General features: G+C 42.6%; 1 protein-coding gene and 1 long non-coding RNA gene across 6 annotated transcripts in view; one reads left to right on the top strand and one right to left on the bottom strand.

Moving 5' to 3' along the window:
- Positions 1-261: 261 nt before the first annotated feature.
- Positions 262-23408, bottom strand: part of ZNF569 (zinc finger protein 569) — a 103647-nt gene continuing 80500 nt past the window's right edge. The window contains exon 7 of one of the 3 annotated variants that reach the window (XM_074023384.1): positions 262-319. In XM_074023384.1, coding sequence (XP_073879485.1) covers positions 309-319 — 11 coding nt within the window. In that variant the 3' untranslated portion in view covers positions 262-308. Of the gene's footprint in view, positions 320-11935; positions 12209-19619; positions 21152-23408 lie in introns of those variants that run through there. The other 2 variants (XM_074023383.1, XM_074023382.1) reach the window with 2 other exon arrangements.
- LOC135968485 (uncharacterized) overlaps positions 10152-23408 on the top strand; it is a 53316-nt gene continuing 40059 nt past the window's right edge. For all 3 annotated transcript variants that reach the window (XR_012427548.1, XR_010583344.1, XR_012427549.1), the window contains exons 1-2: positions 10152-11587; positions 11900-14084. This is a non-coding gene — a long non-coding RNA (uncharacterized lncRNA). The remainder of the gene's footprint in view (positions 11588-11899; positions 14085-23408) is intronic.

Here is a 23408-nt window from a genome sequence, read left to right on the forward strand (position 1 = left end):
GCAGTGGCCGGATCTCAGCTCACTACAAGCCCCGCCTCCCAGGTTCACGCCATTCTCCTGCCTCAGCCTCCCGAATAGCTGGGAGTACAGGCGCCCGCCACCTCGCCCGGCTAATTTTTTTTTTGTATTTTAGTAGAGACGGGGTTTCATTGTGTTAGCCAGGATGGTCTCGATCTCCTGAACTCGTGATTCGCCCGTCTCGGCCTCCCAAAGTGCTGGGATTACAGGCTTGAGCCACCGCGCCCGGCCCAAGTAAAATTCTTTAACAGGCTTCCCCTTAAGGAGTTGAAATCATTTGTCACAGTGACTCACCATGTACCTGTAAAGAGAGAATGGAAACCTAAGGGAATAATGATTTCATTTGTTTTTTTTTTTTTTTTTTTTTTTGAGACAGAGTCTCGCTCTGCCGCCCAGGCTGGAGTGCAGTGGCGTGATCTTGGCTCACTGCAAGCTCCGCCTCCCGGGTTCACGCCATTCTCCTGCCTCAGCCTCCCGAGTAGCTGGGACTACAGGCGCCCGCCACCTCGCCCAGCTAGTTTTTTTGTATTTTTTAGTAGAGACGGGGTTTCACTGTGTCAGCCAGGATGGTCTCGATCTCCTGACCTCGTGATCCGCCCGTCTCGGCCTCCCAAAGTGCTGGGATTACAGGCTTGAGCCACCGCGCCCGGCCTGGTTTCATTTGTTTAATGAATGACTCTTCATCTTCAAGGAATTACTTGATTTTCTTCTTTCAGTATGGGTCTAAACATATTCTGTGGCAGAATATAATAAAAAAAAATTGTAAATGAGGTCTTTTGAGGGTGGGCTGTAAATTTGGTTTAAGGCTGGGTGCGGTGGCTCACGCCTGTAATCCTGGCACTTTAGGAGGCCGAGGCGGGTAGATCACCTGAGTTGGAAATTTGAGACCAGCCTGACCAACATGGAGAAATCCCGTCTCTACTAAAAATACAAAATTAGCCGGGTATGGTGGCGCATGCCTGTAATCCCAGCTACTTGGGAGGGTGAGGCAGGAGAATCGCTTGAACTCGGGAGGTGGAGGTTGTAGTAAGCCAAGAGCGTGCCATTGTACTCCAGCCTGGGCAACAAGAGCAAAACTCCTTCTCTAAATAAATAAGTAAATAAATTTGGTTTAAGAAGTTTATGGCCGGGCGCGGTGGCTCAAGCCTGTAATCCCAGCACTTTGGGAGGCCGAGACGGGCGGATCACGAGGTCAGGAGATCGAGACCATCCTGGCTAACACAATGAAACCCCGTCTCCACTAAAAATACAAAAAAATTAGCCGGGCGTGGTGGCGGCGCCTGTAGTCCCAGCTACTCGGGAGGCTGAGGCAGGAGAATGGCGGGAACCCGGGAGGCGGAGCTTGCAGTGAGCCGAGATCGCGCCACTGCACTCCAGCCTGGGCGACAGAGCGAGACTCCGCCTCAAAAAAAAAAAAAAAAAAAAAAGAAGTTTATGGATAACTTCTTTGCAGCTAGAGATATCAGACAAAGATATGGCTGGCAGAAAGAATGAGTCATTTTTAACAAATGGTAAAACTAAAGCAGTTAATGCCTAAAATTTTTAGAGACTAAATCATTTCCATTATTGGGAGTAATGAGGAAGATGAAAGTGTGGGGCAATACATTTCTTTTTTATCTGAATGGATGTAGGGAAATAAACTGGTGCTTTGGCAGCTGGGCCATTTGAACAGTCAGAACCAGTAAGAATACTGGGCATTGCCTGAAGAGCATCTATAAAAACAGAACAAATGAAAGAGGAAAGAATGAAGGATTTATATGTTAAACAGTGAAACAGTGACTACTACTCTCATAATTTGTTTAATATTCAGTTTATACTTATATCTAATACAATCTGAAAATTATTTTTCATAAATATTCAAATTCCCTTTAACAGATTATAATACAGATTTCGTGACTCAATACTTCAAACCTTGAACAGAAACAAATATGATTATAAAATATTTCCGCTGGGCGCGGTGGCTCAAGGCCTGTAATCCCAGCACTTTGGGAGGCTGAGGCGGGTGGATCACGAGGTCAGGAGATCGAGACCATCCTGGCTAACATGGTGAAACCCCGTCTCTACTAAAAATACAAAAAACTAGCCGGGCGTGGTGGCGGGCGCCTGTAGTCCCAGCTCCTCGGGAGGCTGAGGCAGGAGAATTGGCGTGAACCCGGGAGGCGGAGCTTGCAGTGAGCCGAGATCGCGCCACTGCACTCCAGCCTGGGAGACACAGCGCGAGACTCCGTCACAAAAAAAAAAAAAAAAAAAATTTCCAAACTTATGTTACATCTAATCTGAAATATATTAATAGGCTTAATTCATGTCATCATTTCTTTATTTTTTTAAACTATTTCCTGGAGATATAGGGATATTTATTTTTATAATTTCCAAGCACTGAGTAAGAATTTATTTCAGAAAGTTTCACAAGGTTACAGTAAACTTAACAAGCTTGAAGAATGACTCAGACCAGTAAGAAGAGTCTGAGTTACTCACTAATTGATTTTTTTTTTTTTTTTGAGACAAGTTCTCACTCTGTTACCCAGGCTGGAATGCGGTGACAAAATCATGGCTCACTGCAGCCTCAACTTCCTGGGTTCAAGCGACCCTCCCACCTCAGCCTCCTGAGTAGCTGGGACTAGAGGTGTGCTCTACCACACCTGGCTAAGTTTTGCATTTTTTTGTACAGATGGGGTTTCACCAGTTGCCCAGGCTGGTCTCGAACTCCTGGCCTGAAGTGATTTGCCCATCTCAGCCTCCCAAAGTGCTGAGAATATAGGGATGAGCCACTGTGCACAGCTACTAATTGATATTTGATCTAAGTTTGGCACCTGATTTCATCCTCCAGAGTGATGTAAACCTAAGCCACTGGTTCATTCTCTGTTTATACAGTTAAACTTCACTTGTAATGTTGATAAAATCTTTTATACCCATGTCTTTAGCATAAGTGTTTGTATTTTACAATCTGATGTTTCTCCTCACAATGAGGTACTAAATTTTGTTTCTGTTCAACTGTACAACCCATTGTCTTGTGATATATTGACCTGATCTCTTAGGATTAGTGAAAATTTATGCTTTATTAATATTTGATTATTACTGGGATCATCTAGAGGTTTCTGTTTATGTGTGTGTATGTGCATCTGAAGATGTGTATTTTATTTAAATTTTTTGTATTAAGTGCCTACTGTGTGCCAGGCTTTGTTCTAATCTAAGCAACGGAGATACAGCAGTGAACCAAACAGACAAAAATTCCTGCCTTCAGAGAGCTAATTTCTAATGAGGAAGACAAAGAAAAAGATATGTAAGTAAAATATATAATAGGTAAGAAAGTAAATTCCAAGGTGAAAGAGGTGAAGGAAGGGATGGGGAGCCAGGGAAGGCCTCTTCTGAAGTTAACTTTTGAGTGAAGAGAGAGAGATCTATGTATCTATGTATCTATGTATCTATGTATCTATGTATCTATCTATCTATCTATCTATCTATCTATCTATCTATCTATCTATCTACCTACCTACCTACTCATCCATCCATCTATCCAAACTACATATATATGCCCACCTATAGACACATTTATATGCCTTTATAACTAATGGGAAGGAAATCTTTAGTAGTATATATACATTTATACTTTATACTTACTAATTTATTCTCATTTTATCATGTCTACATATTTATGTGTTACATTTTAACACTTGACTCAGATGAATTTATGGCCTTTTAAGATCTAAACAAATTTCACTTAATTATAGTGTATTTAATGTTGATGCTTAATTGTCAGAATTTAGCCACTGGGGATTACTTTAAGAAAACCCCTTGCTCCCTCCAGTACTTGAATTTTGGATAAAATTGCTGCCATTATGATTGAGCCCCTTTTAGAGATCACTGGGGAAAAAAATGTTTCCTTTTTAGAACATGGTTTCATGCTAATTTCTAGTTCTGTCTCAATATATTTTGTTATACACTACTAAGATTTTCAACTTTATTCACAAAACTCAAGACAGGGAGGTAATAGATTGGCTGGTGGAGAAAAGTAGATTGCTGGAAGCCATGAGGTGGCGATACTTCACTAACAGAGGAATAAGTCACCTTCCTGGACAGCTTTCTTAGGCATTTACACAGTAATTCCTCACATATTCTTCGAGAAAGAGTAGTGAAAGGATCAGCTCTTTGGATATTGGGACAAGTAGGGACTTTGGAGTTAGACCTACATATGGATGTCAACTCTTTGTCAGGAGATCTCGAATAAGTGATTCAGGCTCAGTTTAGTCATCTGTAATACTGGAATAATAATTCTAGCCTTTTGATTTTTTGTGAGGATTAATTGAAAGAATGTAATTTGTAAACAGTTAACAATGGGGTTATTATTAATGATAAAATCAATCACAAGAGTTGGACTGTGTCCCCGAAAGCCAGCTACTCATAGGGGACGGAATTGTGAATTCAGCCCATGTCCTGCCTCTACATACATGGGTTGAGTCCCAAACAGCAGTGGCCCCAGCCCATCTTTCTGATCCTGGAGTGGTAGCTGCAGCTCCAGAGTCTCTTAAGAGCTCCCTCTGGATATATATGTTTTTTTTTTTTTTCAAGATGGAGTTTTGCTCTTGTTGCCCAGGCTGGAGTGTAATGGCACAATCTCGGCTCACTGTAACCTCTGCCTCCTGGGTTCAAGTGATTTTCCTGCCTCAGCCTCCCGAGTAGCTGGGATTATAGGCACCTGCTACCACACCCGGCTAATTTTTTGTCTGTGTGTTTTTAGTAGAGACAAGTTTTCGCCATGTTGGCCAGGCTGGTCTTGAACTCCTGACCTCAGGTGATTCGCCAGCCTCGGCCTCCCAAAGTGCTGGGATTATAGGTGTGAGCCACCACACCCAGCCTTGATATTTGAGACTGTTAGGACTCTTTTTTTTTTTTTTTTTGAGTCAGAGTCTCGCTCTGTCTCCCAGGCTGGAGTGCAGTGGTGCGATCTCGGCTCACTGCAACCTCCACCTCCTGGGTTCAAGCGATTCTCCTGCCTCAGCCTCCTGAATAGCTGGGATTACAATCACTGCCACCATGCCCGGCTAATTTTTATATTTTTAGCAGAGTCCAGGTTTCACTATGTTGTCCAGGTTGGTCTCAAACTCCTGACCTCGGTTGATCCACCTGCCTCAGCCTCCCAAAGGGCTGGGATTACAGGCACCCAGCCAAGATGCTGACTTTTATTAACAGAGACCAGGAAAAGAAAAAGATAGGACAGGAGGCTGAGGCAGGAGAATGGCGTGAACCCAGGAGGCGGAGCTTGCAGTGAGCCGAGATCGCGCCACTGCACTCCAGCCTGGGCAACAGCGTGAGACTCCGTCTCAAAAAAAAAAAAAAAAAAAAAAAGAAAAAGATAGGCAGAGGTCTTGGTTTTGTTTTGTTTTTTTTTCATTTTGCATTGATTTTTTTTTTTAAGACTTCAATTCATAGTACATTATCAAAATAATTTACTGTCACACCAATTTCTTGGTTCCTCCCTCCATCATTCCCAGTTCCTGTTCTTCATAGGCAAACACACAGGTATGTTTGATATGCATTCTTAAATGAATGTGTATTCCCATAGTACGAATGGTACTATGCTACAAATTCATGTTTTCCTAGTGAGAACTGATTTTTAGATTTTTCGTGTTTCTCTGTGCACAGTGCTCTAATACTGTTCATCCCTTCTAACATTTGTGTAGTAATTCACTGTCTATATTTACTACATTTTACTTATCTATTCCTGTAGTGATGGATACAACTCCTGGCCACCACAGAGAATATTCTTGCAGACTGGAACTAGATTAGACTATTTGCCTGGCAATTGGCTAGTGGGATAAAGAGTTTTTTTGTACACTCAATGTTACCAGGAACAACTAGATTGCTTCCTAGAATGGCTGCAACTGTTTACATTCTCACCAGCAGCACCTCTTTCTACATCCTTGCAAACACTCGTTCTTGAATGTGTTAGTTTGCATTATTATGGACTACTGGTGAATTAGAGCACATCTCTGTATACTTGTCACTCATTTGGACACTTTCTATGAAGTGTTTATTCTTACCCTGTTTATCCCTTATCAAATAATTTATCAACTCCATTCATAAAAGTTAAGATTTAGTTATAAATCCATCTGGCCTTGAGACTTTTTTTCTTTTTCCCGGAGGGAATGTCTCTATATATGACTTCAGTTTATTAGGTTAATTCAAATATATTCATTTTGTTAGGTTATCAACTTTTCTTACAAATAGTCCTTTATAATATTTTTATTATTTTAACTTCATTTCTTATTTGTATCTTTTTCATTTTCTTATTTGAATCTTTGCTCATTTTTTGAATATCAGCCTTAACAGAGGTTTATGTAACTTATTGATCATTGATCTTTTCAAAACCCTGTATCAGTTTTGTTATCCTTTTCTCTTATTTTTTTCTAATTCTCTATTTTATTGATTTCTTTATCTTTATAATTTCTTTTTTGTTTCTTTTAGTGTGCTCTATTCCTCGTATTCCATACTTGTAAACTGAGAATTTGGTTTTTATTTTTCTTGATAAATGTATTTAAAGCTATAATTTTCCTCTAAGTACTACATAAGCTATGTCCCACAATTTTGGCATTTAATGTTTTCATTGTTATTCATTTTCATGTTTTGTAATTTATGTATTTTTTTTAATTTAAAAGGCTTGGCTATCTTTTTCTAATGCTATTGCTGGATAGTCCGATGTTTACATTTATTCTTTGGAACTGAATGAGGCTTCGTTTACTGCCTCATATGTGATCAATTTTCATAACTGTCATGTTTATTTTTAAAGCATATGGAGGCCAGGCCAGGCTTGGTGGCCCATGCCTATAATCCCAGCACTTTGGGAGGCCGAGATGGGTGGATCATGACATCAGGAGATCAAGACCATCCTGGCTAACACGGTGAAACCCCATGTCTACTAAAATACAAAAAATTAGCCTGGCATAGTGGCGGGCCCCTGTAGTCTCAGCTACTCGGGAGGCTGAGGCAGGAGAATGGCGTGAACCTGAGAGGTGGAGATTGCAGTGAACCAAGATTGCGCCACTGCACTCCAGCCTGGGTGACAGAGCGAGACTCCGTCTCAAAAAAAAAAAAAAAGTATATGGAGGCCAGGCGTGGTGGCTCACACCTGTAATCTCAGCACTTTGGGAGACCGAGGCTGGCGGATCACGAGGTTAAGAGATCGAGACCATCCTGGCCAACATAGTGAAACCCTGTCTCTACCAAGAGTACAAAAATTAGCTGGGTATGGTGGCGTGCACCTGTAGTCCAAGCTACTTGGGAGGCTGAGGCAGGAGAATCGCTTGAACCTGGGAGGTGGAAATTGCAGTGAGCCAAGATCACGCCACTGCACTCCAGCCTGGGCAACAGAGCGAGACTCTGTCTTGAAAGAAAGAAAAAAAGAAAAAAATAAAAAGAAAAGGTATTCTCAGTCCTTGTCTGTTAGCTCAAGCCAACCAACTATTGGATTTTTATCAATTTGATAGGTAGAACACAATTTCCCAATGTAGTTTTAATTTGGGGCTTTTTTCTTATTCTGAATGAGTTTGCACTTCTTTTCTGTGAACTCTCATGATATTTTTGCCCAATTTTCAACTGGACTCTAGGGTTTTTCTCATATAGCAGGGAAATGAGCACTTTGTGTGACTTGCAACTATTTTCTCCCAGTTTGCTGTTTGTCTTTTGAATTTGTTTATGGTCCTTTTGCCATGAAAAATTGACTTTTATATTATCTAATTTGCCAATTTGTTCCTTTAAGGCTTCTTAGTTTTGATTCACGTTTAAAAGGCCCTCTGCATCTTGGGTGTGTTAGTTCGTTTAGTGCTGCTATAACAGAATACCTGAGATGAGTAATTTAAAAGGAATATAAATTTATTTTCGCATAATTCTGAAGTCTGGGACGTCCAAGATCAGGATGCTGGCATCTGATGAGGGCCTTCTTGTTGCATCCTCACATGGTAGAAGGCAGAAGGGGCAAGATAGCAAGAGAGAGCTCCCTTCAACCTCAATCCCTCTTATGAGGGCCCTAATCCCATCCATGAGGACTTTGCCCTCATGACTTAATTACCTCTTAAAGTCCCCACCTCTTAATACTATAGCATTGGAGATAAGATTTTAACCTATGAATTTTGAAGGGGACATACACATTCAAACCATAGCATTCTACCTGTAGCACCCCCTCCCCCAGAAATTTTGTTTTTCTCACATGAAAAATATATTAATTCTCTCTTAATAGCCCCTAAATCTCATTCCAGCATCATCTCAAAAGTCTAAAGTCCAGAGTCTCATCCAGATCAGATCTAGGTGAGACTCAAGGCACAATTCATTCTGAGGCAAATCTACCTCCAGCTGTAAGCCTATGAAATCAAACAAGTTTTGTGCTTTCAAAATACAATGGCATAGAGCAGACATTTTGATTCCAAAGGAGAAATAGGAAAGAAGAAAGATGTAACAGGTCTCAACGAAGTCCAAAACACAAAAGGGCAAACAGTATTAAATTTTTAGTCTTGAGAATAATCTTTGACTTCATGTCCTACTTTCTACACACTAGGGAAGCAGTTGGGCCCCCAAATCCCTGAGCAGCCCCACCCCCACAGCTTTGCTGGGTGCAGCCCATTCTTCAGCTGTCACATGTTGAAGTTGCATGCTTGCAACTTTCCCAGGCTGGAATCTAAGTGGAGGAAGCCACGCCTCCACAGCTCTTGCACTGCACACCTGCAGAATTAGCACCATGTGGCCATTACCAAAGCTCACCACTTGTGCCCTCTGGAGCAGCAACCTGAATGACATCCTGGGCCAGCTTGAGCCACAGCAGAGGCAGCGGAGTGCTGTGCTGGAATGCAGGGAGCAGAGACCCGAGGCAGCCCTGGACAGTGAGCCTCAGGGTACCATGGGCACACTGGCCTTTTTCTCAAAACCTTTCTGCCCTCAAAGCCCTGCTACTCTGGGCCTTTGGTGGGCATGGCAACCTCAGAGATCTCTAAAATGTCTTTGGGGTCATCCTCCCACTATTTTGATGAACAGAACCTGGCTTCCTTCTAGCCATACTAATCTTACTGAATAGCCAATTGGCCACACCCTTGGTTTTCATCTAAATATCCTTTTTTATTCTTTACATGACCAAGCTGAACATTTTTCACATCTTTATATTCTGCTTCACTTTTAATTATAAATTATGTCTTCGATTTTTTTCTCTTTTCTCACATTTTACTAAGAGCAATTAAGAGAAGCCATGCAGCTCCTTCAATATTTTTTTTTTCTGTCAAATATCCTACCTAGTTCATTGCTATTAACTTCTTCCTTGATAGAGCCCTCAGGGATGGACAGAATTCAGCCAAGTCTTTTGCCATTTTATAACAACGATGGCCTTTCCTCCAATTTCCGATAAGATATTCCTCATTTCCATCTGATACCTCATCAGAATAGCCTTTATGGTCCATATTTCTACCGACATTCTGTTCATGACCACTTAAATAATCTCTAAGATGTAGGCTCTCTCTATAGCTCTTGTCTTCTGAGCCCTCACCAGTATCACTCTTAATGCTTCATTTATGGCAATATAGGCTTTTCCTAGCCTGCTCCTCCAGATTCTTCCAGCGTTTGCCCATTACTCAATTCCAACGCCCCTTCCACATTTTTAGGGATTTTTAATAGCACACTCCGCTTCTTTATTTTAGTCTTTTTTGCCTCTTTAACAGAATACCACAGACTAGGTAAATAATAAAGAACAGAAATTTATTTCTTATAGTTCTGGAGTCTGGGAAATTCAAGATCAAGGTGCTGGCATCTAGTGAGAGCCTTCTTGCTCCATCCTCACATGGCAGAAGGCAAAAGGGGTAAGAAAGCAAGAGAGAGCTTCCTTTAACCTCGTCTTTTTTTTTTTTTTTTTTTTTTTTGAGATGGAGTCTTGCTCTTGGCATCCAGGTTGGAGTGCAATGGCACGATCTTGGCTCACTGCAACTTCTGCTTCGTGGGTTCCAGCAATTCTCCTGACTCAGCTTCCTGAGTAGCTGGGATTACAGGCACCCATCACCACGCCCGGCTAATTTTTGTATTTTCAGTAGAGACAGGGTTTCGCCATGTTGGCCAGGCTGGTCTCGAACTCCTGACCTCGTGATCCACCTGCCTCGGCCTCTCAAAGTGCTGGGATTACAGGCGTGAGCCACCGTGCCTGGCCAACCTCAAGTCCTTTTATAAGGGCCCTAATCCCATACATGGCCTCACCTCTTAATATTGTCACATTAGGGATTAGGTTTTAACCTAGAAATTTTGGAGGGAACACAGACATTCAGACCATATCCCTGAGATAATTTTTAAATTTTCCCATGATTTCCTCCTGTTATGTTTTTGCTTTCATTTTTTTCTTTAATTTTTTTTGTGTGTGCAAATCCAACTTTACCCCTATACAGTTACCTAGTTTTCAATGATCATTTACAAATAATTCAACATTTGCCACATATTTGAAATGTCACCTTTAACATATACCTAATCACTAGATATATTTGGGTACATTCATGTATTTCCTATTCTGTTGCAATAATTTATTCAAGTCTACTGTTTGCCTGTTTCTTGAGAGAATAGTTTTGAAATCTCTGCTATAATTGTGAATTTGTCCATTCCTTTTTTTTTGTTCCATCAGTTTTTGCTTCATGTGTTTTGGAGTTTTTTTTACTAAACGCATAAACGTTTGGGATTATTCTGTACTGTTAACTGATGCCTTTATTACAAAATGACGTTCTTTGTCCGTTAATATTCTTAGTTCTCAAATCTACTTTGGTAGTAGTATGTCTACTCCAGCTTAGTAATTTTATTTTTTTTCAGACAAGGTCTCGCTCTGTCACCCAGGCTGGAGTGCAGTGGCGTGATCACAGCTCACTGCAGCCTTGACCCCTGGGCTTGAGTGATCCTCTCACCTCACCTTTTTGAGTAGCTGGAACCACAGGCACATGCTACCATGCCTGGCTAATTTTTTGGTTTTTTATAAAGACGAGGTCTGCCTGTGTTGCCCAGGCTGGTCTTAAACTGGGCTCAAGGGATCTTCCTGCCTCGGCCTCCCAAAGCGTTAGATTTACAGGCATAAGCTGGTCTACTTCATCTTTTTAAAATTAGCATTAGCATTGTTATATCTTTTTCTATTTTTCTTTACTTTTAACGTATTTATATTTTTAATATAATTATAACCTTATTTATTATAATTTAAATATGACCTTTGTAATTTAAATATGACCTTTGTATTTAAAATGGGCTTCTCATAGGCATCATCTAGTTGGGTGTTTTTTTTTAATTCAGCCTGAAAATCTCTGCTTAATTGGGATGTTTAGACTATTTACATTTTTAAATAATTTATTGAGTAAAAATCACATAATATGAAAGTAATCATTTTAAAGTGAACAGTTCAGTGGCATTTAGTACATTCACAGTGTTGCACAACAGCCACTTCTAATTCCAAAACATTTCCATCATTCCAAAGGAAAACCTCTTACCAATTAAGCACTTTCTCCCCCATTCTCCCCTTCCTCTATTCCCCTAGTGACCACTAATCTGTGTTCTATCTCTATGGACTTACTTATTTTAGGTTTTTTTTTTTTTTTTTTTTTTGAGGCGGAGTCTCGCTCTGTCGCCCAGGCTGGAGTGCAGTGGCGCGATCTCGGCTCACTGCAAGCTCCGCCTCCCGGGTTCCCGCCATTCTCCTGCCTCAGCCTCCCGAGTAGCTGGGACTACAGGCGCCGCCACCACGCCCGGCTAATTTTTTTGTATTTTTAGTGGAGACGGGGTTTCATTGTGTTAGCCAGGATGGTCTCGATCTCCTGACCTCGTGATCCGCCCGTCTTGGCCTCCCAAAGTGCTGGGATTACAGGCTTGAGCCACCGCGCCTGGCCTATTTTAGGTATTTCATATAAATTGAATCATGCAATATGTAACCTTTTGTATCTACCTTCTTTATTTTGCAGCTTCATCCATGTTGTGGCGTTACACACACTCCATTCTTTTTTTATGGCTGAATAATATTCCATTGCATGAATTACCACAACTGGTAATTTTGTCTATTTGGGAACTTTCATCTGTTTGGTAATCTGGTAACTTTATTCATCTCTTGAAGGACATCTGGGCTATTTCCACCTTTTGGCTATTGTAAATAGTGCTGCTATGAACATGTGTGTGCATGTTCTTGTATTCAGTTCTTTTGGGTATATACCTAGGGGTAGAATCATTAAGTCATATGTTAATTCAACGTTTAACTTTCTGAGGAACTGCCAAATCGTTTTCTACAGTGGCTAAACTATTTTACATTCCCACCAGCAATGTATCAGTTTTCCAATATCTTCACATCCTCACTAACACTCAGTTTCCTTTTTTTGATTATTGCCATTCTAGTAGATGTGAAGTGGTACGTTATTGTGGTTTTCATTTACATTTCACTAATGACTAATGAGGTCAAACATCTTTTCATATGCTTATTGATCATTTGTATATCTTCTTTGGCTAGATGTCTACTCATGTCTTTTACCCAAAGTCTAATTTTGTTGTCTTTTGTTGTTGAGTCATAAAAAGATCTTACTGTGTATTAGATAATAGACCTTTATCCTATACCTGATTTGCAAATATTTTCCTTCATTTTTTAGGCTATCTTTTTACTGTCTTCATAATGTCCTGTGATGCACAACAGTTTCTAATTTTTATGAAGTGCAGTTTAACAAATGAGATGTGAGCAAAAGGGATGAGTGTAATTTCTGATCTGCAACCCTAGAAAGCACTGTGCCTGCTTCCTCTGCCTACTGGCTGGGAGATGCTGAGAGTTTTAACATCCCCCTTTGTCCCAAAGATGGATACTACTCACTCTGGAAGGCAGAGCTATCCTACCAGCCCTGGACTGCTCAGCCCTAGATTTTTACACGAGGTATAAATAAATATATGATATTCAGGTCACTGAATATGTATTTTGGGGTCAGCTTAACCTATACTCTAATTTTACAGCTCCAGTGTGCCATACAAATACTACCATTTTCTGGTTGTGCCATGATGAAGGCTGGGAAGCACTATGACCTGGACCGTTTGTTCTTGGTCCCTTTTGCTGACCCTTCCTTCTCACTGCCATCAAGAGGGCAATCCTTTCCTCCACACCATCCAGGTAGTTAGCTTATTCTGGTCCCAAAGATAAAGGTTGAATACCCCAACTCTTGCAGAAAATTTGAGCATATGTTGGCCACAGGAAGCCATTGCCTTGCCTTGGGTAGCACCTGGGATAAAGGTTGGTGAGCCCTGGTGCTCAAAATCCCCAAATATGGCCCCTCCCAGGGGCCCAACACCCATGAAAGACTGTACTTGCATCATGGGTTGTCCTAACACAGAATTCCCTCTCCCATCCTAGCTGGGAGTCAGGAGTTCCACCTCCTCCAAAGAGACATTCATTGTTGTTCCCTCAAGTCCTCATGGTCTCTTTCTCCTGCTCTGGCTGGCTTGGGACAAACTGAACCTCCCACTTTATCTTCCAGCCTCTGAGCACCGTTATGATGCAGTGAGCTGCCCAAATTAAGGTGCACTGCAGATCTGACTTGGCTTGTCCGTCCCCTTGGACATGCATCCTCAGGGCGCTCCTCTCCCAGGAGGAGCCTCCCACCCCTGGGGCTTCCTCACAGTAACACTTTCGAGCTGAGGTGGTGAGCAGGAGCTCCTTGAACCCTCCCTTCCTCCATCTGAAGAGCTTGCTCCTTTCCACCTCTGACTTCCGTGCCCTCCGTTCCTCCTCTCCCCGCATCGCCCCTTCCCTGTGCAGGGGCAGCGGTTGGGGCCTCAGCCTTAGTTCTTCCAGCTGGACCCTGGGATAGTGCCGGGCTGTGGCTCTGGGAAGTATCTGGGCCTGCACGCGATTTGCATCACTGCAGAGGCCTCGCCCTCCGAACTACGAGCCCCAGAGCTCTTCGCGCCAGGCGTTTCCCGCCTTTCCCCTGTATCGGGTCATTACCCAGAGGCCACTGCGGGCTGGTCCTGCCTGGCCATGGAGCTGCGACCCCCGTGTTCTCAGGGTGAAGGAGGACGTGCGAGGCGGTGCTGCTTGTATGCGGGAGAACCAGGTAGGGGGCTGCATGCTTCATAGAAGCCAGCCTGTGCCAACCGGGAGCTGTAGGACGGTCTGTGTCTGGGGCTGCCTATGGGTGTGTTCGCGTGCGTCTGCCGGTGCGCCTTCCGAGCCTGCTCAGGAGAGCGTGTGTCTTCTGTCTTGTGTTGCTATGAGGTTTGCATCTGTGTGGCTGGAATAGCTTGTTTGTGGGGGCCCGCGCGTGACCAGTGTGTGCGTTACCGTGTGTGCCTCAGGCAGGATTGTGACGGGCCGTGTGACTGTGACGCCATCATCAGGTTGGTGAGATGGCGTGACCGCGTGCTGCGTATCCGTCTCCTGTGTGTTCCTCCACCATCTTGGTAATGGTGGTAATGGCTAACACCGCAGGGGCCAAGGATGAGATCTTGGCATTCAGCCTGTGATAGTCTTTGGTCAGCTTCCGTGCCTGGGAGGCCCTTTGGCCAGCCACGCCCGGCTGTTAAATTGTGACAAAGTAGTATAAAGCACTGCTTGCACAGGGTCATGGATTAAAAGGGTAACGTCTGGGCCCGGCGTGGTGGCTCACGCCTGTAATCTCAGCACTTTAGGAGGCCGAGGTGGGCGGATCATGAGGTCAAGAGTTTGAGAGCAGCCTGGCCAACATGGTGAAACCCCGTCTCTACTAAGAATACAAAAATTAGACTGGCTTGGTGGCGCGTGCCTGTAACAATCCCAGCTACTCGGGAGGCTGAGGCAGGAGAATCGCTTGAACCCAGGAGGTGGAGGTTGCAGTGAGCCGAGATCGCGCCACTGCACTCCAGCCTGGGCGACAGAGCAACACTCTGTCTCGGAAAAAAAGAAGAAAAAAAAAAAAAGGTAACGTCTTCCAACAAGGGATGTGGTATTACTTTTGCTGGATCACATGTCTCAGCTACCTTTTTGGAGATAATTTGTATATAAGTAACACATAAGTATTGTTTTTTTTTATAACAGGCCACCTTGTATTATTTTTAACCTCACCCTCATATCATTGCTCCCTCTGTTCCTCTCTTCCTGCAGACGTAACCACTATAATGGATTAGAAAAGTATCATTCCCATATATTTCCTTAGAATTTTAGTGCATATATCCCTAAACAATATTTTCTGGATTTCATTAATGCTAAAGTGTACATTTTAACATTTTGACATCAGAATACATCTTATGGTTGATAATGTGTCATATTTTAATGATGTATTTTGTACTTGCAAATGAAATGTTTGTCAATAATTGACTGTTTTGCCTGATTTTGAAATGTATTTAAGTATTATATACTATATATTATTCTACAGCTTGCTTTTTACCTTCAACATATTTATGCAATTTATTTGTGCTTGATATTTGTAGCTTTGTTTATAAAACAATTACTATAAACAATCTATTTTCATTCTCCTGTTGGTAGATGCTACAGTGTTGCTGTAACAGTGCTGTTAATGTGTGAAAGAGGTTTTTTTTTTTTTTTTGAGACGGAGTCTCGCTCTGTCGCCCAGGCTGGAGTGCAGTGGCCTGATCTCAGCTCACTGCAAGCTCCGCCTCCCGGGTTCACGCCATTCTCCTGCCTCAGCCTCCCGAGTAGCTGGGACCACAGGCGCCCGCCAGCGCGCCCGGCTAGTTTTTTGTATTTTTTAGTAGAGACGGGGTTTCACTGTGTTAGCCAGGATGGTCTCGATCTCCTGACCTTGTGATCCACCCGTCTCGGCCTCCCAAAGTGCTGGGATTACAGGCTTGAGCCACCGCGCCCGGCCCTGTGAAAGAAGTTTTATTGGTTCATACCTAGAAGTGAATTTTTTGGGACTTGGTGGTATAGCCTCACCTATACTGTTAGTTAACATTCCCACTATTAATGTATGAGTTCCTTTTTCCATTTGATTTTTTCTCTCACCAATCCCTATTGTCAGGTGTTTTTCCAAAGACTAACTTTTTAGGGCGGTTTTAGGTTCACAACAAAATTAGGCAGAAAGTACAGAGATTTTCCATATGCCTTCCTCCAAAACCTGGATGGCCTCCCCCATTCTCAACACCTCCCATCAGTGTGGTATTTTTTGTTATAACCAACGAATCTACATTGATACATGGTTATCACTTAAAGTCCATAGGGTTCACTGTTGGTATTGTACAGTCCGTAGATTTTGACAAATATGTCATGACATGTATTCACCATTATGGTATCATACAAAGTCTGTCTCCTATAATAATTTCATACCACCTACTGTTGGTACTGTGGTAAGCTTAAGTGTTGCAAGCAGCCACCTTAAAGCCATGTGATGTGAATCATCTCTATGTGGGCACTTAGTCTCCAGTAAATTGCATATTGCAGTAAAAAGTGATCTCTTGTGGTTCTCAAGTATTTTTCATCATGTTTGGTGTGATACCATACATTTTGAATAACACCATAGAACCCATATGAAGTGCCACTAGTAATGCTGTAAGTGCTTCCAAGAAACAGAGAAGAGTCATGATATTACAAGAAAAAGATAATTGCTTGATATGTGCCATATGTTGAGGTCAGCAGCTGTGGCTGCCTGCTATTTGAAGATAAATGAATCCAGTGTAAGGATCATTGTAAAAAAAAAAAAAAAAAAAAAAGGAGGGGGGGGGCGGGCGTGGTGGCTCATGCCTGTAATCCCAGCACTTTGGGAGGTCGATGCGGGCGGATCATGAGGTCAGGAAATCGAGACTATCCTGGCTAACACAGTGAAACCCCATCTCTACTAAAAATACAAAAAATTAGCCAGGTGTGCTGGCACGCACCTGTAGTCCAAGCTACTCAGAAGGCTGAGGCAGGAGAATGGCGTGAACCTGGGAGGCAGAGCTTTCAGTAAGCCAAGATTGCACCACTGCACTCCAGCCTGGGCGACAGAGCAAGACTTCGTCTCAGAAAAAAAAAAAAAAAAAAAAGGAAATTCATGAAGCCATTGCTGCAGCTACACTAGCAGGTGTGAAAATATTGCACTTCTTGTGAAATACTATTTTATCTCATTGAAAATGCAGTTTTTAGGTGGGTGCAGGATTGCTATAAGAAGACTGTCATGATTCAAGGAAAAACTAAGTCATTATATGACAAAACTGAAAGATCTAAAGTTGAAGAATTTAATGCCAAAAAAGGATGGTTTGATAATTTTAGAAAGAGGTTAACTTTAAAAATGTCAAGACAGGCTGGGTGCAGTGGCTCACGACTGTAATCCCAGCACTTTGGGAGGCTGAGGCAGGCGGATCACCTGAGGTTGGGAGTTCGAGACTAGCCTGACCGACATGGAGAAACCCCATCTCTACTAAAAATACAAAATTGGCCGGGCATGGTGGTGCATACCTGTAATCCTAGCTACTTGGGAGGCTGAGGCAGGAGAATCACTTGAAGTTGGGAGGTGGAGGTTGTGGTGAGCCAAGATCATGCCATTGCACTCCAGCCTCAGCAACAAGAGTGAAACTCCATCTAAAAAAAAAAAAGAAAAGGTCAAGATAAAAGGAGAAGGAGCTTCTGCCAATCAAGAGTTAGCAGATGAGTTCCATGACACCATTAAGAAAATCATTGAGGAGAAAGGATATCTGCCTGAATGCGCTTTTTTTTTTTTTTTTTTTTTTGGAAGACAGGGTCTCATTCTGTCACCCAGGTTGGAGTGCAGTGGTGTGATATCAGCTCATTGCAGCCTCCACCTCCCAGGCTCAAGAGATCCTCCCACCTCAGTCTCCCAAGAAGCTGGGACCACAGGCACATTGCCACCACACCCAGCTATTTTTTTGTATTTTTGCTAGAGTTGGGGTTTCACCATGTTGCTCAGGCTGGTCTCCAACTCCTGAGCTCAGATGATCTACCCACCTTGGCCTCTGAAAGTGCTGGGATTACAGGCGTAAGTCATCATGCCTGACCCTCTGAATAGGCTTTTAATGCAGACAAAAGTGCCCTATTCTGGGGGGAAAAAAGCCACAGAGGACCTTCATTAGTAAGGAAGAGAAGTGAGCAGCAGGATTTAAGGCAGGAATAGATAGGATAACTACTGTTTTGTGCAAAAGCAGGTTTAGTGATCAGGACTGACCTTATCTATAAAGCTGCTAACCCCTGAGCCTTGAAGGGAAAAGATAACACCAGCTCTCAGTCTTTTGGCTGTACAACAGGAAGGTCTGACAACTGGAACCCTTTTCCTGGATTGGTTCCATTGATGCCTTGTCCCTGAGGTCAGGAAGTATCTTGCCAGTAAGACACTATCCTTTAAAATTCTTTTGATATTGGACAGTGCTTCTGGCCACCCAGAACCGCATGAGTTTAACACTGAAGATGTCAAAATGGTTTACTTGCCTCCCAACACAACCTCTCTAATTCAGCCTCTCAATTGGGGGTCATAAGGGCCTTCAAGGCTCATTACACATGGTACTCTATAGAAAGGATTGTCAACATTATAGAAGAGAACCCTGATAGAACATTATGGAAGTCTTATGGAAGGATGACACCACTGAAGATGCCATCATTGTTACAGAAAAAGCTGTGAAAGCCATCAAGCCAAAACAATAAATTCCTGCTGGAGAAACTGTCTGGATGTTGTGCATGACTTCACAGGATTTACGACAGAGCCAGTCAAGGACATCATGAAAGAGAAAGAAACTGTGAATAGGAAAATGAGGTGAGGGGTGAGGGAAAAAATTAAGGAGCTAGCAGATGCCACACCAGAGGAATTAACAGCAGATGACTTGCTGGAGATGAACGCTTCTGAACCAGTGCCGGACAATGAGACAAAGACAAGCAGAAGCAGTGCCCGAAAACAAATTGACATTAGACAAACTGGTAGAAGGGTTCCCATTCTTCAAAACTGCTTTTGATTTCCTTTTAACATGGACCCTTATGGTACAGGCACTGTGAAACTAAAGCAAATGGTAGAAGTTTGATGCCATATAGAAACATTCTTAGAGAAACAAAAAAGCAGAAAAGTCAGACAACTTATGATATATTTCCATAAAGTTACACCACAGGTGACTGCCTCTCCATCCTCCACTTCTACCTCCTCCACCTCTTCCATTTCTGCCTCCTCTGAGCAAGACTAACCCCTCCTTTTCCTCCTTCCCCTCAGCCTGCTCCATGTGAAGATGATGAGGATGAAAACCTGTATGATAATTCACTTCCATTTAATGAATAGTGTCTTCCCTCCCTTATGATTTTCTTTTTCTTTTTTTTTTTTTTTTTTGAGACAGAGTCTCACTCTGTCGCCCAGGCTGGAGTGCAGTGGCACGATCTCGGCTCACTGCAAGCTCTGCCTCCCGGGTTCCCGCCATTCTCCTGCCTCAGCCTCCGCGAGTAGCTGGGACTACAGGCGCCCGCCACCACAACTGGCTTATTTTTTGTATTTTTAGTAGAGATGGGGTTTCACTGTGTTAGCCAGGATGGCCTCGATCTCCTGACCTCGTGATCCGCCCATCTCGGCCTCCCAAAGTGCTGGGATTACAGGTGTGAGCCACCGCGCCCGGCCGATTTTCTTAACATTTTCTTTTCTCTAGCTTATTTTATTGTGAAAATACAATATATAATACATATACAAAATGTGTTAATTGACTTGTTTATATTTTCAGCCAGGTTTCCAGTCAACAGTAGGCTATCAGTAGTTAAGTTTTGGGGAAATCAAAAGTTATATAGAGATTTCATTGTGTGGTGGCAGTGTCCCCAACCCTCACATTGTTCAAGGATCAACTGTAAGTAAGTAAATAAACAAAACACATATACATGCACACATGTATCTGTATATATTCTGTCAGTTCTGTTTCTGTGGAGAACTCTCACTGATACAAACACTGACACATCACATGTCACACATACATACAAATATGCACAAAGTGAATAGCACAGGAGCACATTCTTGTGCTGATTCTTCCACAACCCAGTATTTATAAGTTATCACTTTGTACAATGCATCTCCCAAATTCATAAGGTGAGTAATATAATTCTGATTCATAAGGTAATATAATTAATGTGAAAATTGGGGTTCAGAGAGGTTTGCTATATTGTCAAAGTTGCCTAATGACATGTATCATGAACCAAAAATTGAGAATACATGCATGTAGACTGTAGTGCAGAAGATTTTGGATTATACTGCCTACCTGTGATTGCACATAAGTTTGATAGGTGCTGTAATAGTGTATGAAGACAATGCTGTGAATTCAGAGAGGGGTAGAATATTCTGTCTAGGGTGGTGGGGCCAGAGAGCATTAACCACAAACTCATTTTGGTTAAATTATAAAGAGAGACTTCTTGAAAAAATTTCCAAAAAATCTTATATTCCAAACACCCTTACAAATACTACTAAATGACCTTGAAATTAAATCCTCAATTTAGGCCTTATTCTAAGCCCTAGCAAATGTTAGACATAATCAGCTTCATTCTTTGAACTCAGGACGTGGAGGGTGATAGTGTAAATAATAAAACTCAAATTATCTGATGGATTTCTTTTTTTCTCTAGCACGTTGGTATCTAGTACATTTGGAACAGGGTGGAACATATGTTAGGGCATTCAAAGACAGAGTCTATACCTGTTGCGGGGAAAGGCTTATAGGGTGCCTGTATAAACTGGCCATAACAAGATGGGACAGGAAGTTGTGGAAAGCCACAAGAGGCCTCTGAGGAGGAAAGCCTCTTATCGCCATTATGTTCCCATGCTCTGAGCGAGACCTGCTCTCTTATCCATAAACACTGTGCTCAGGGAGAAAGACACTCCTTTGAAGTGTTGGAATGTGGCCAGCCGTGCAGCCTCCTAGTTCAGCCCACTCCCACTAGCTACTCTCTGATAAGTTAAATTTGTGCTGTTTGAGGATAAAGGAGATTCATTTAAACCACCACTGCTATAGTATGATGCACTGCCTCCCTTCCACCGTTCGCCCTGAACGTCTGCTTCTTAGATCTAAGTGACTGTACTCAGTAAATAGTGTGGAGACCAGAGCTCGGCGCCTTTGCAGCCTCCATTTTGCAATTGGCCCCCTGGCCCCCACTCTTTATGCTCTTTTAACCTGTCTCTTCTCATTCCTTCGTCGCCACCGGACTTTGGGTACCTTACGGGTAGTGTTGAGGCTGGTCCCCACCATATACCTAGAGACACAAAGAGGGATAGGGTTTTAAGGAAACATACTTTTTTTTTTGAGACAGAGTTTTGCTCTTCTTGCCCAGGCTGGAATACAATGGCGTGGTCTTGGCTCACTGCAACCTTCGGCTACTGGGTTCAAGTGATTCTCCTGTCTCAGCCTCCCCAGTAGCTGGGATTACAGGCATGCACCGCCACGCCTGGCTAATTTTTGTATTTTAATAGAGACGGGGTTTCAGCATGTTGGCCAGGCTGGTCTCAAACTCCTGACCTCAGGTGATCTACCCGACTCGGCCTCCCAAATTGCTGGGATTACAGGTGTGAGCCACTGTGCGTGGCTGGAAACATACTTTTTTAAAAAGCAAGATGACATTCATGGAAGACAAAACCGCAGGATCTGTATTATATGTTTTTGAGACAAGATTAGAGAAGAGGGAGAGGGTGCCAGGGAGGTAAGGTTAGGTTTAGATATCCAGAAAATTGAGGAGACACTTGTTCCCTATGTCTATCCATCTTTTTCCTGGTAATTACTCCTGAGATCTTGCAGAAAACAGTCCATCTTACAATTATTTGTGGCTTTTATAAATTGATTAATAATATAAATATTAGCAAGAATAATATTTAATACTCTTAACTTGTCATTCATTATCCATATTCCTCTAAAAGTGTGGAAATTGGAGAAGGGTTGTACAAATCTCCCAAATTAGCATTGGTTCTATTTACCTGTCTGACTTATGAACTGGAGACTGTCTGGATACAAAGTCATTTATCTTTCTCCACTTTCCTGTTGAAGAGTAGCAGAGGAGAGGCCCATTCCAATTCATTTACAAAGCCACAAGTATGAACCACACATATCTGTAACCGCACAGATACTCAAAAAGTTGAGCCAGTACTTCCCGGTGGGAGTAACCCAGCCATTACAAAATATCCTACCAAAGGGCAGGAAACAAGTGTGTTGCTTACACAAGGGTCATGTGCATATGTATACATGTAGGTCTGTGTGTCTCTGAGTGTATGCGTTCATAGATGCTAATCCTTGAAATGTTTTTTTAGGTCCTAATCTTTGAATACCAAATCATGTTTTCACCATAAGACCAGTTCTCTTAGTTCTGACATAATGAGCAGTTTTGTTTTGTTTTGTTTTGTTTTGTTTTTTGAGACGGAGTCTTGCTCTGTCGCCCAGGCTGGAGTGCAGTGGCACGATCTTGGCTCACTGCAACCTCTGTCTCCTGGGTTCAAGTGATTCTCCTGCCTCAGCCTCCTGAGCAGCTGGGACTACAAGCATGTGCCGCCATGCCTGGCTAATTTTTTGTATTTTGTAATACAATTTTTTTTTGTATTTTTAGTAGAGACGGAGTTTCACTCTGTTAGCCAGGATGGTCTTGATCTCCTGACCTTGTGATCCGCTTGCCTCGGCCTCCCAGAGCATGGGGATTACACGTGTGAGTCACCGCCCTTGTCCAGATTTTTTTTTTTTTTTTGAGACAGAGTCTCACACCGTTGCCTGGGCTGGAGTTCAATGGCACGATGTTGGCCCACTGCAACCTTATCTCCTGGGTTCAAGCTATTCTCCTGCCTCAGCCTCCCAAGTAGCTGGGATTACAGGCGCGCACCATCATGCCCAGCTAATTTTTTGTAGTTTTAGTAGAGATGGGGTTTCACTATATTCCCCAGGCTGGTCAGGAACTCCTGACCTCATGATCCGTCCGACTTGGCCTCCCAAAGTGCCAGGATTACAGGTGTGAGCCACTGCACCCCACTGAGGTTTTTTATTAAAAAGGAGATGGTGGTGCTGGTAAAGGCTCAGTGGCTTTTGCCTTTCATGGCTGGGATTATACTAAGGAGAGACAGTTTCATCCCATGATGAATTTGGAATAAATATAAACAGGGCACAAATCTGTGAAGCCATGTCATATATTCTAGTCTGATGTGGGCTCCTGTTGGCCACTATGTGGATCCTACAACACAGTCCAATTTATTCCAGGTAAATTGGTTCTGGGCTGTGGAGGATTCTAGAAGTAAGGCAGAGGAAAACATCTGTTGCTCCAAAAATATAGCCCTAATCCAAACTTGTTGCCAGGGGAGACCCCTCTTATGTTTTACTTTCAAAATGAGTGTCTCTGGATGAGCCTCTGCAGTTTATAACTGTAGGCAGGGATGTGTTACCGGGTTGTGCATGGGGTATCTTATAGCACAGGCAAAGGTACTGTATATTTATGGATCTCCTCTCCCTGTGGAGATGTCTCTCTTTTTTTTTTTTTTTTT

Source organism: Macaca fascicularis, chromosome 19 (assembly GCF_037993035.2).
Source record: "Macaca fascicularis isolate 582-1 chromosome 19, T2T-MFA8v1.1".
NCBI lineage: Eukaryota > Metazoa > Chordata > Mammalia > Primates > Cercopithecidae > Macaca > Macaca fascicularis.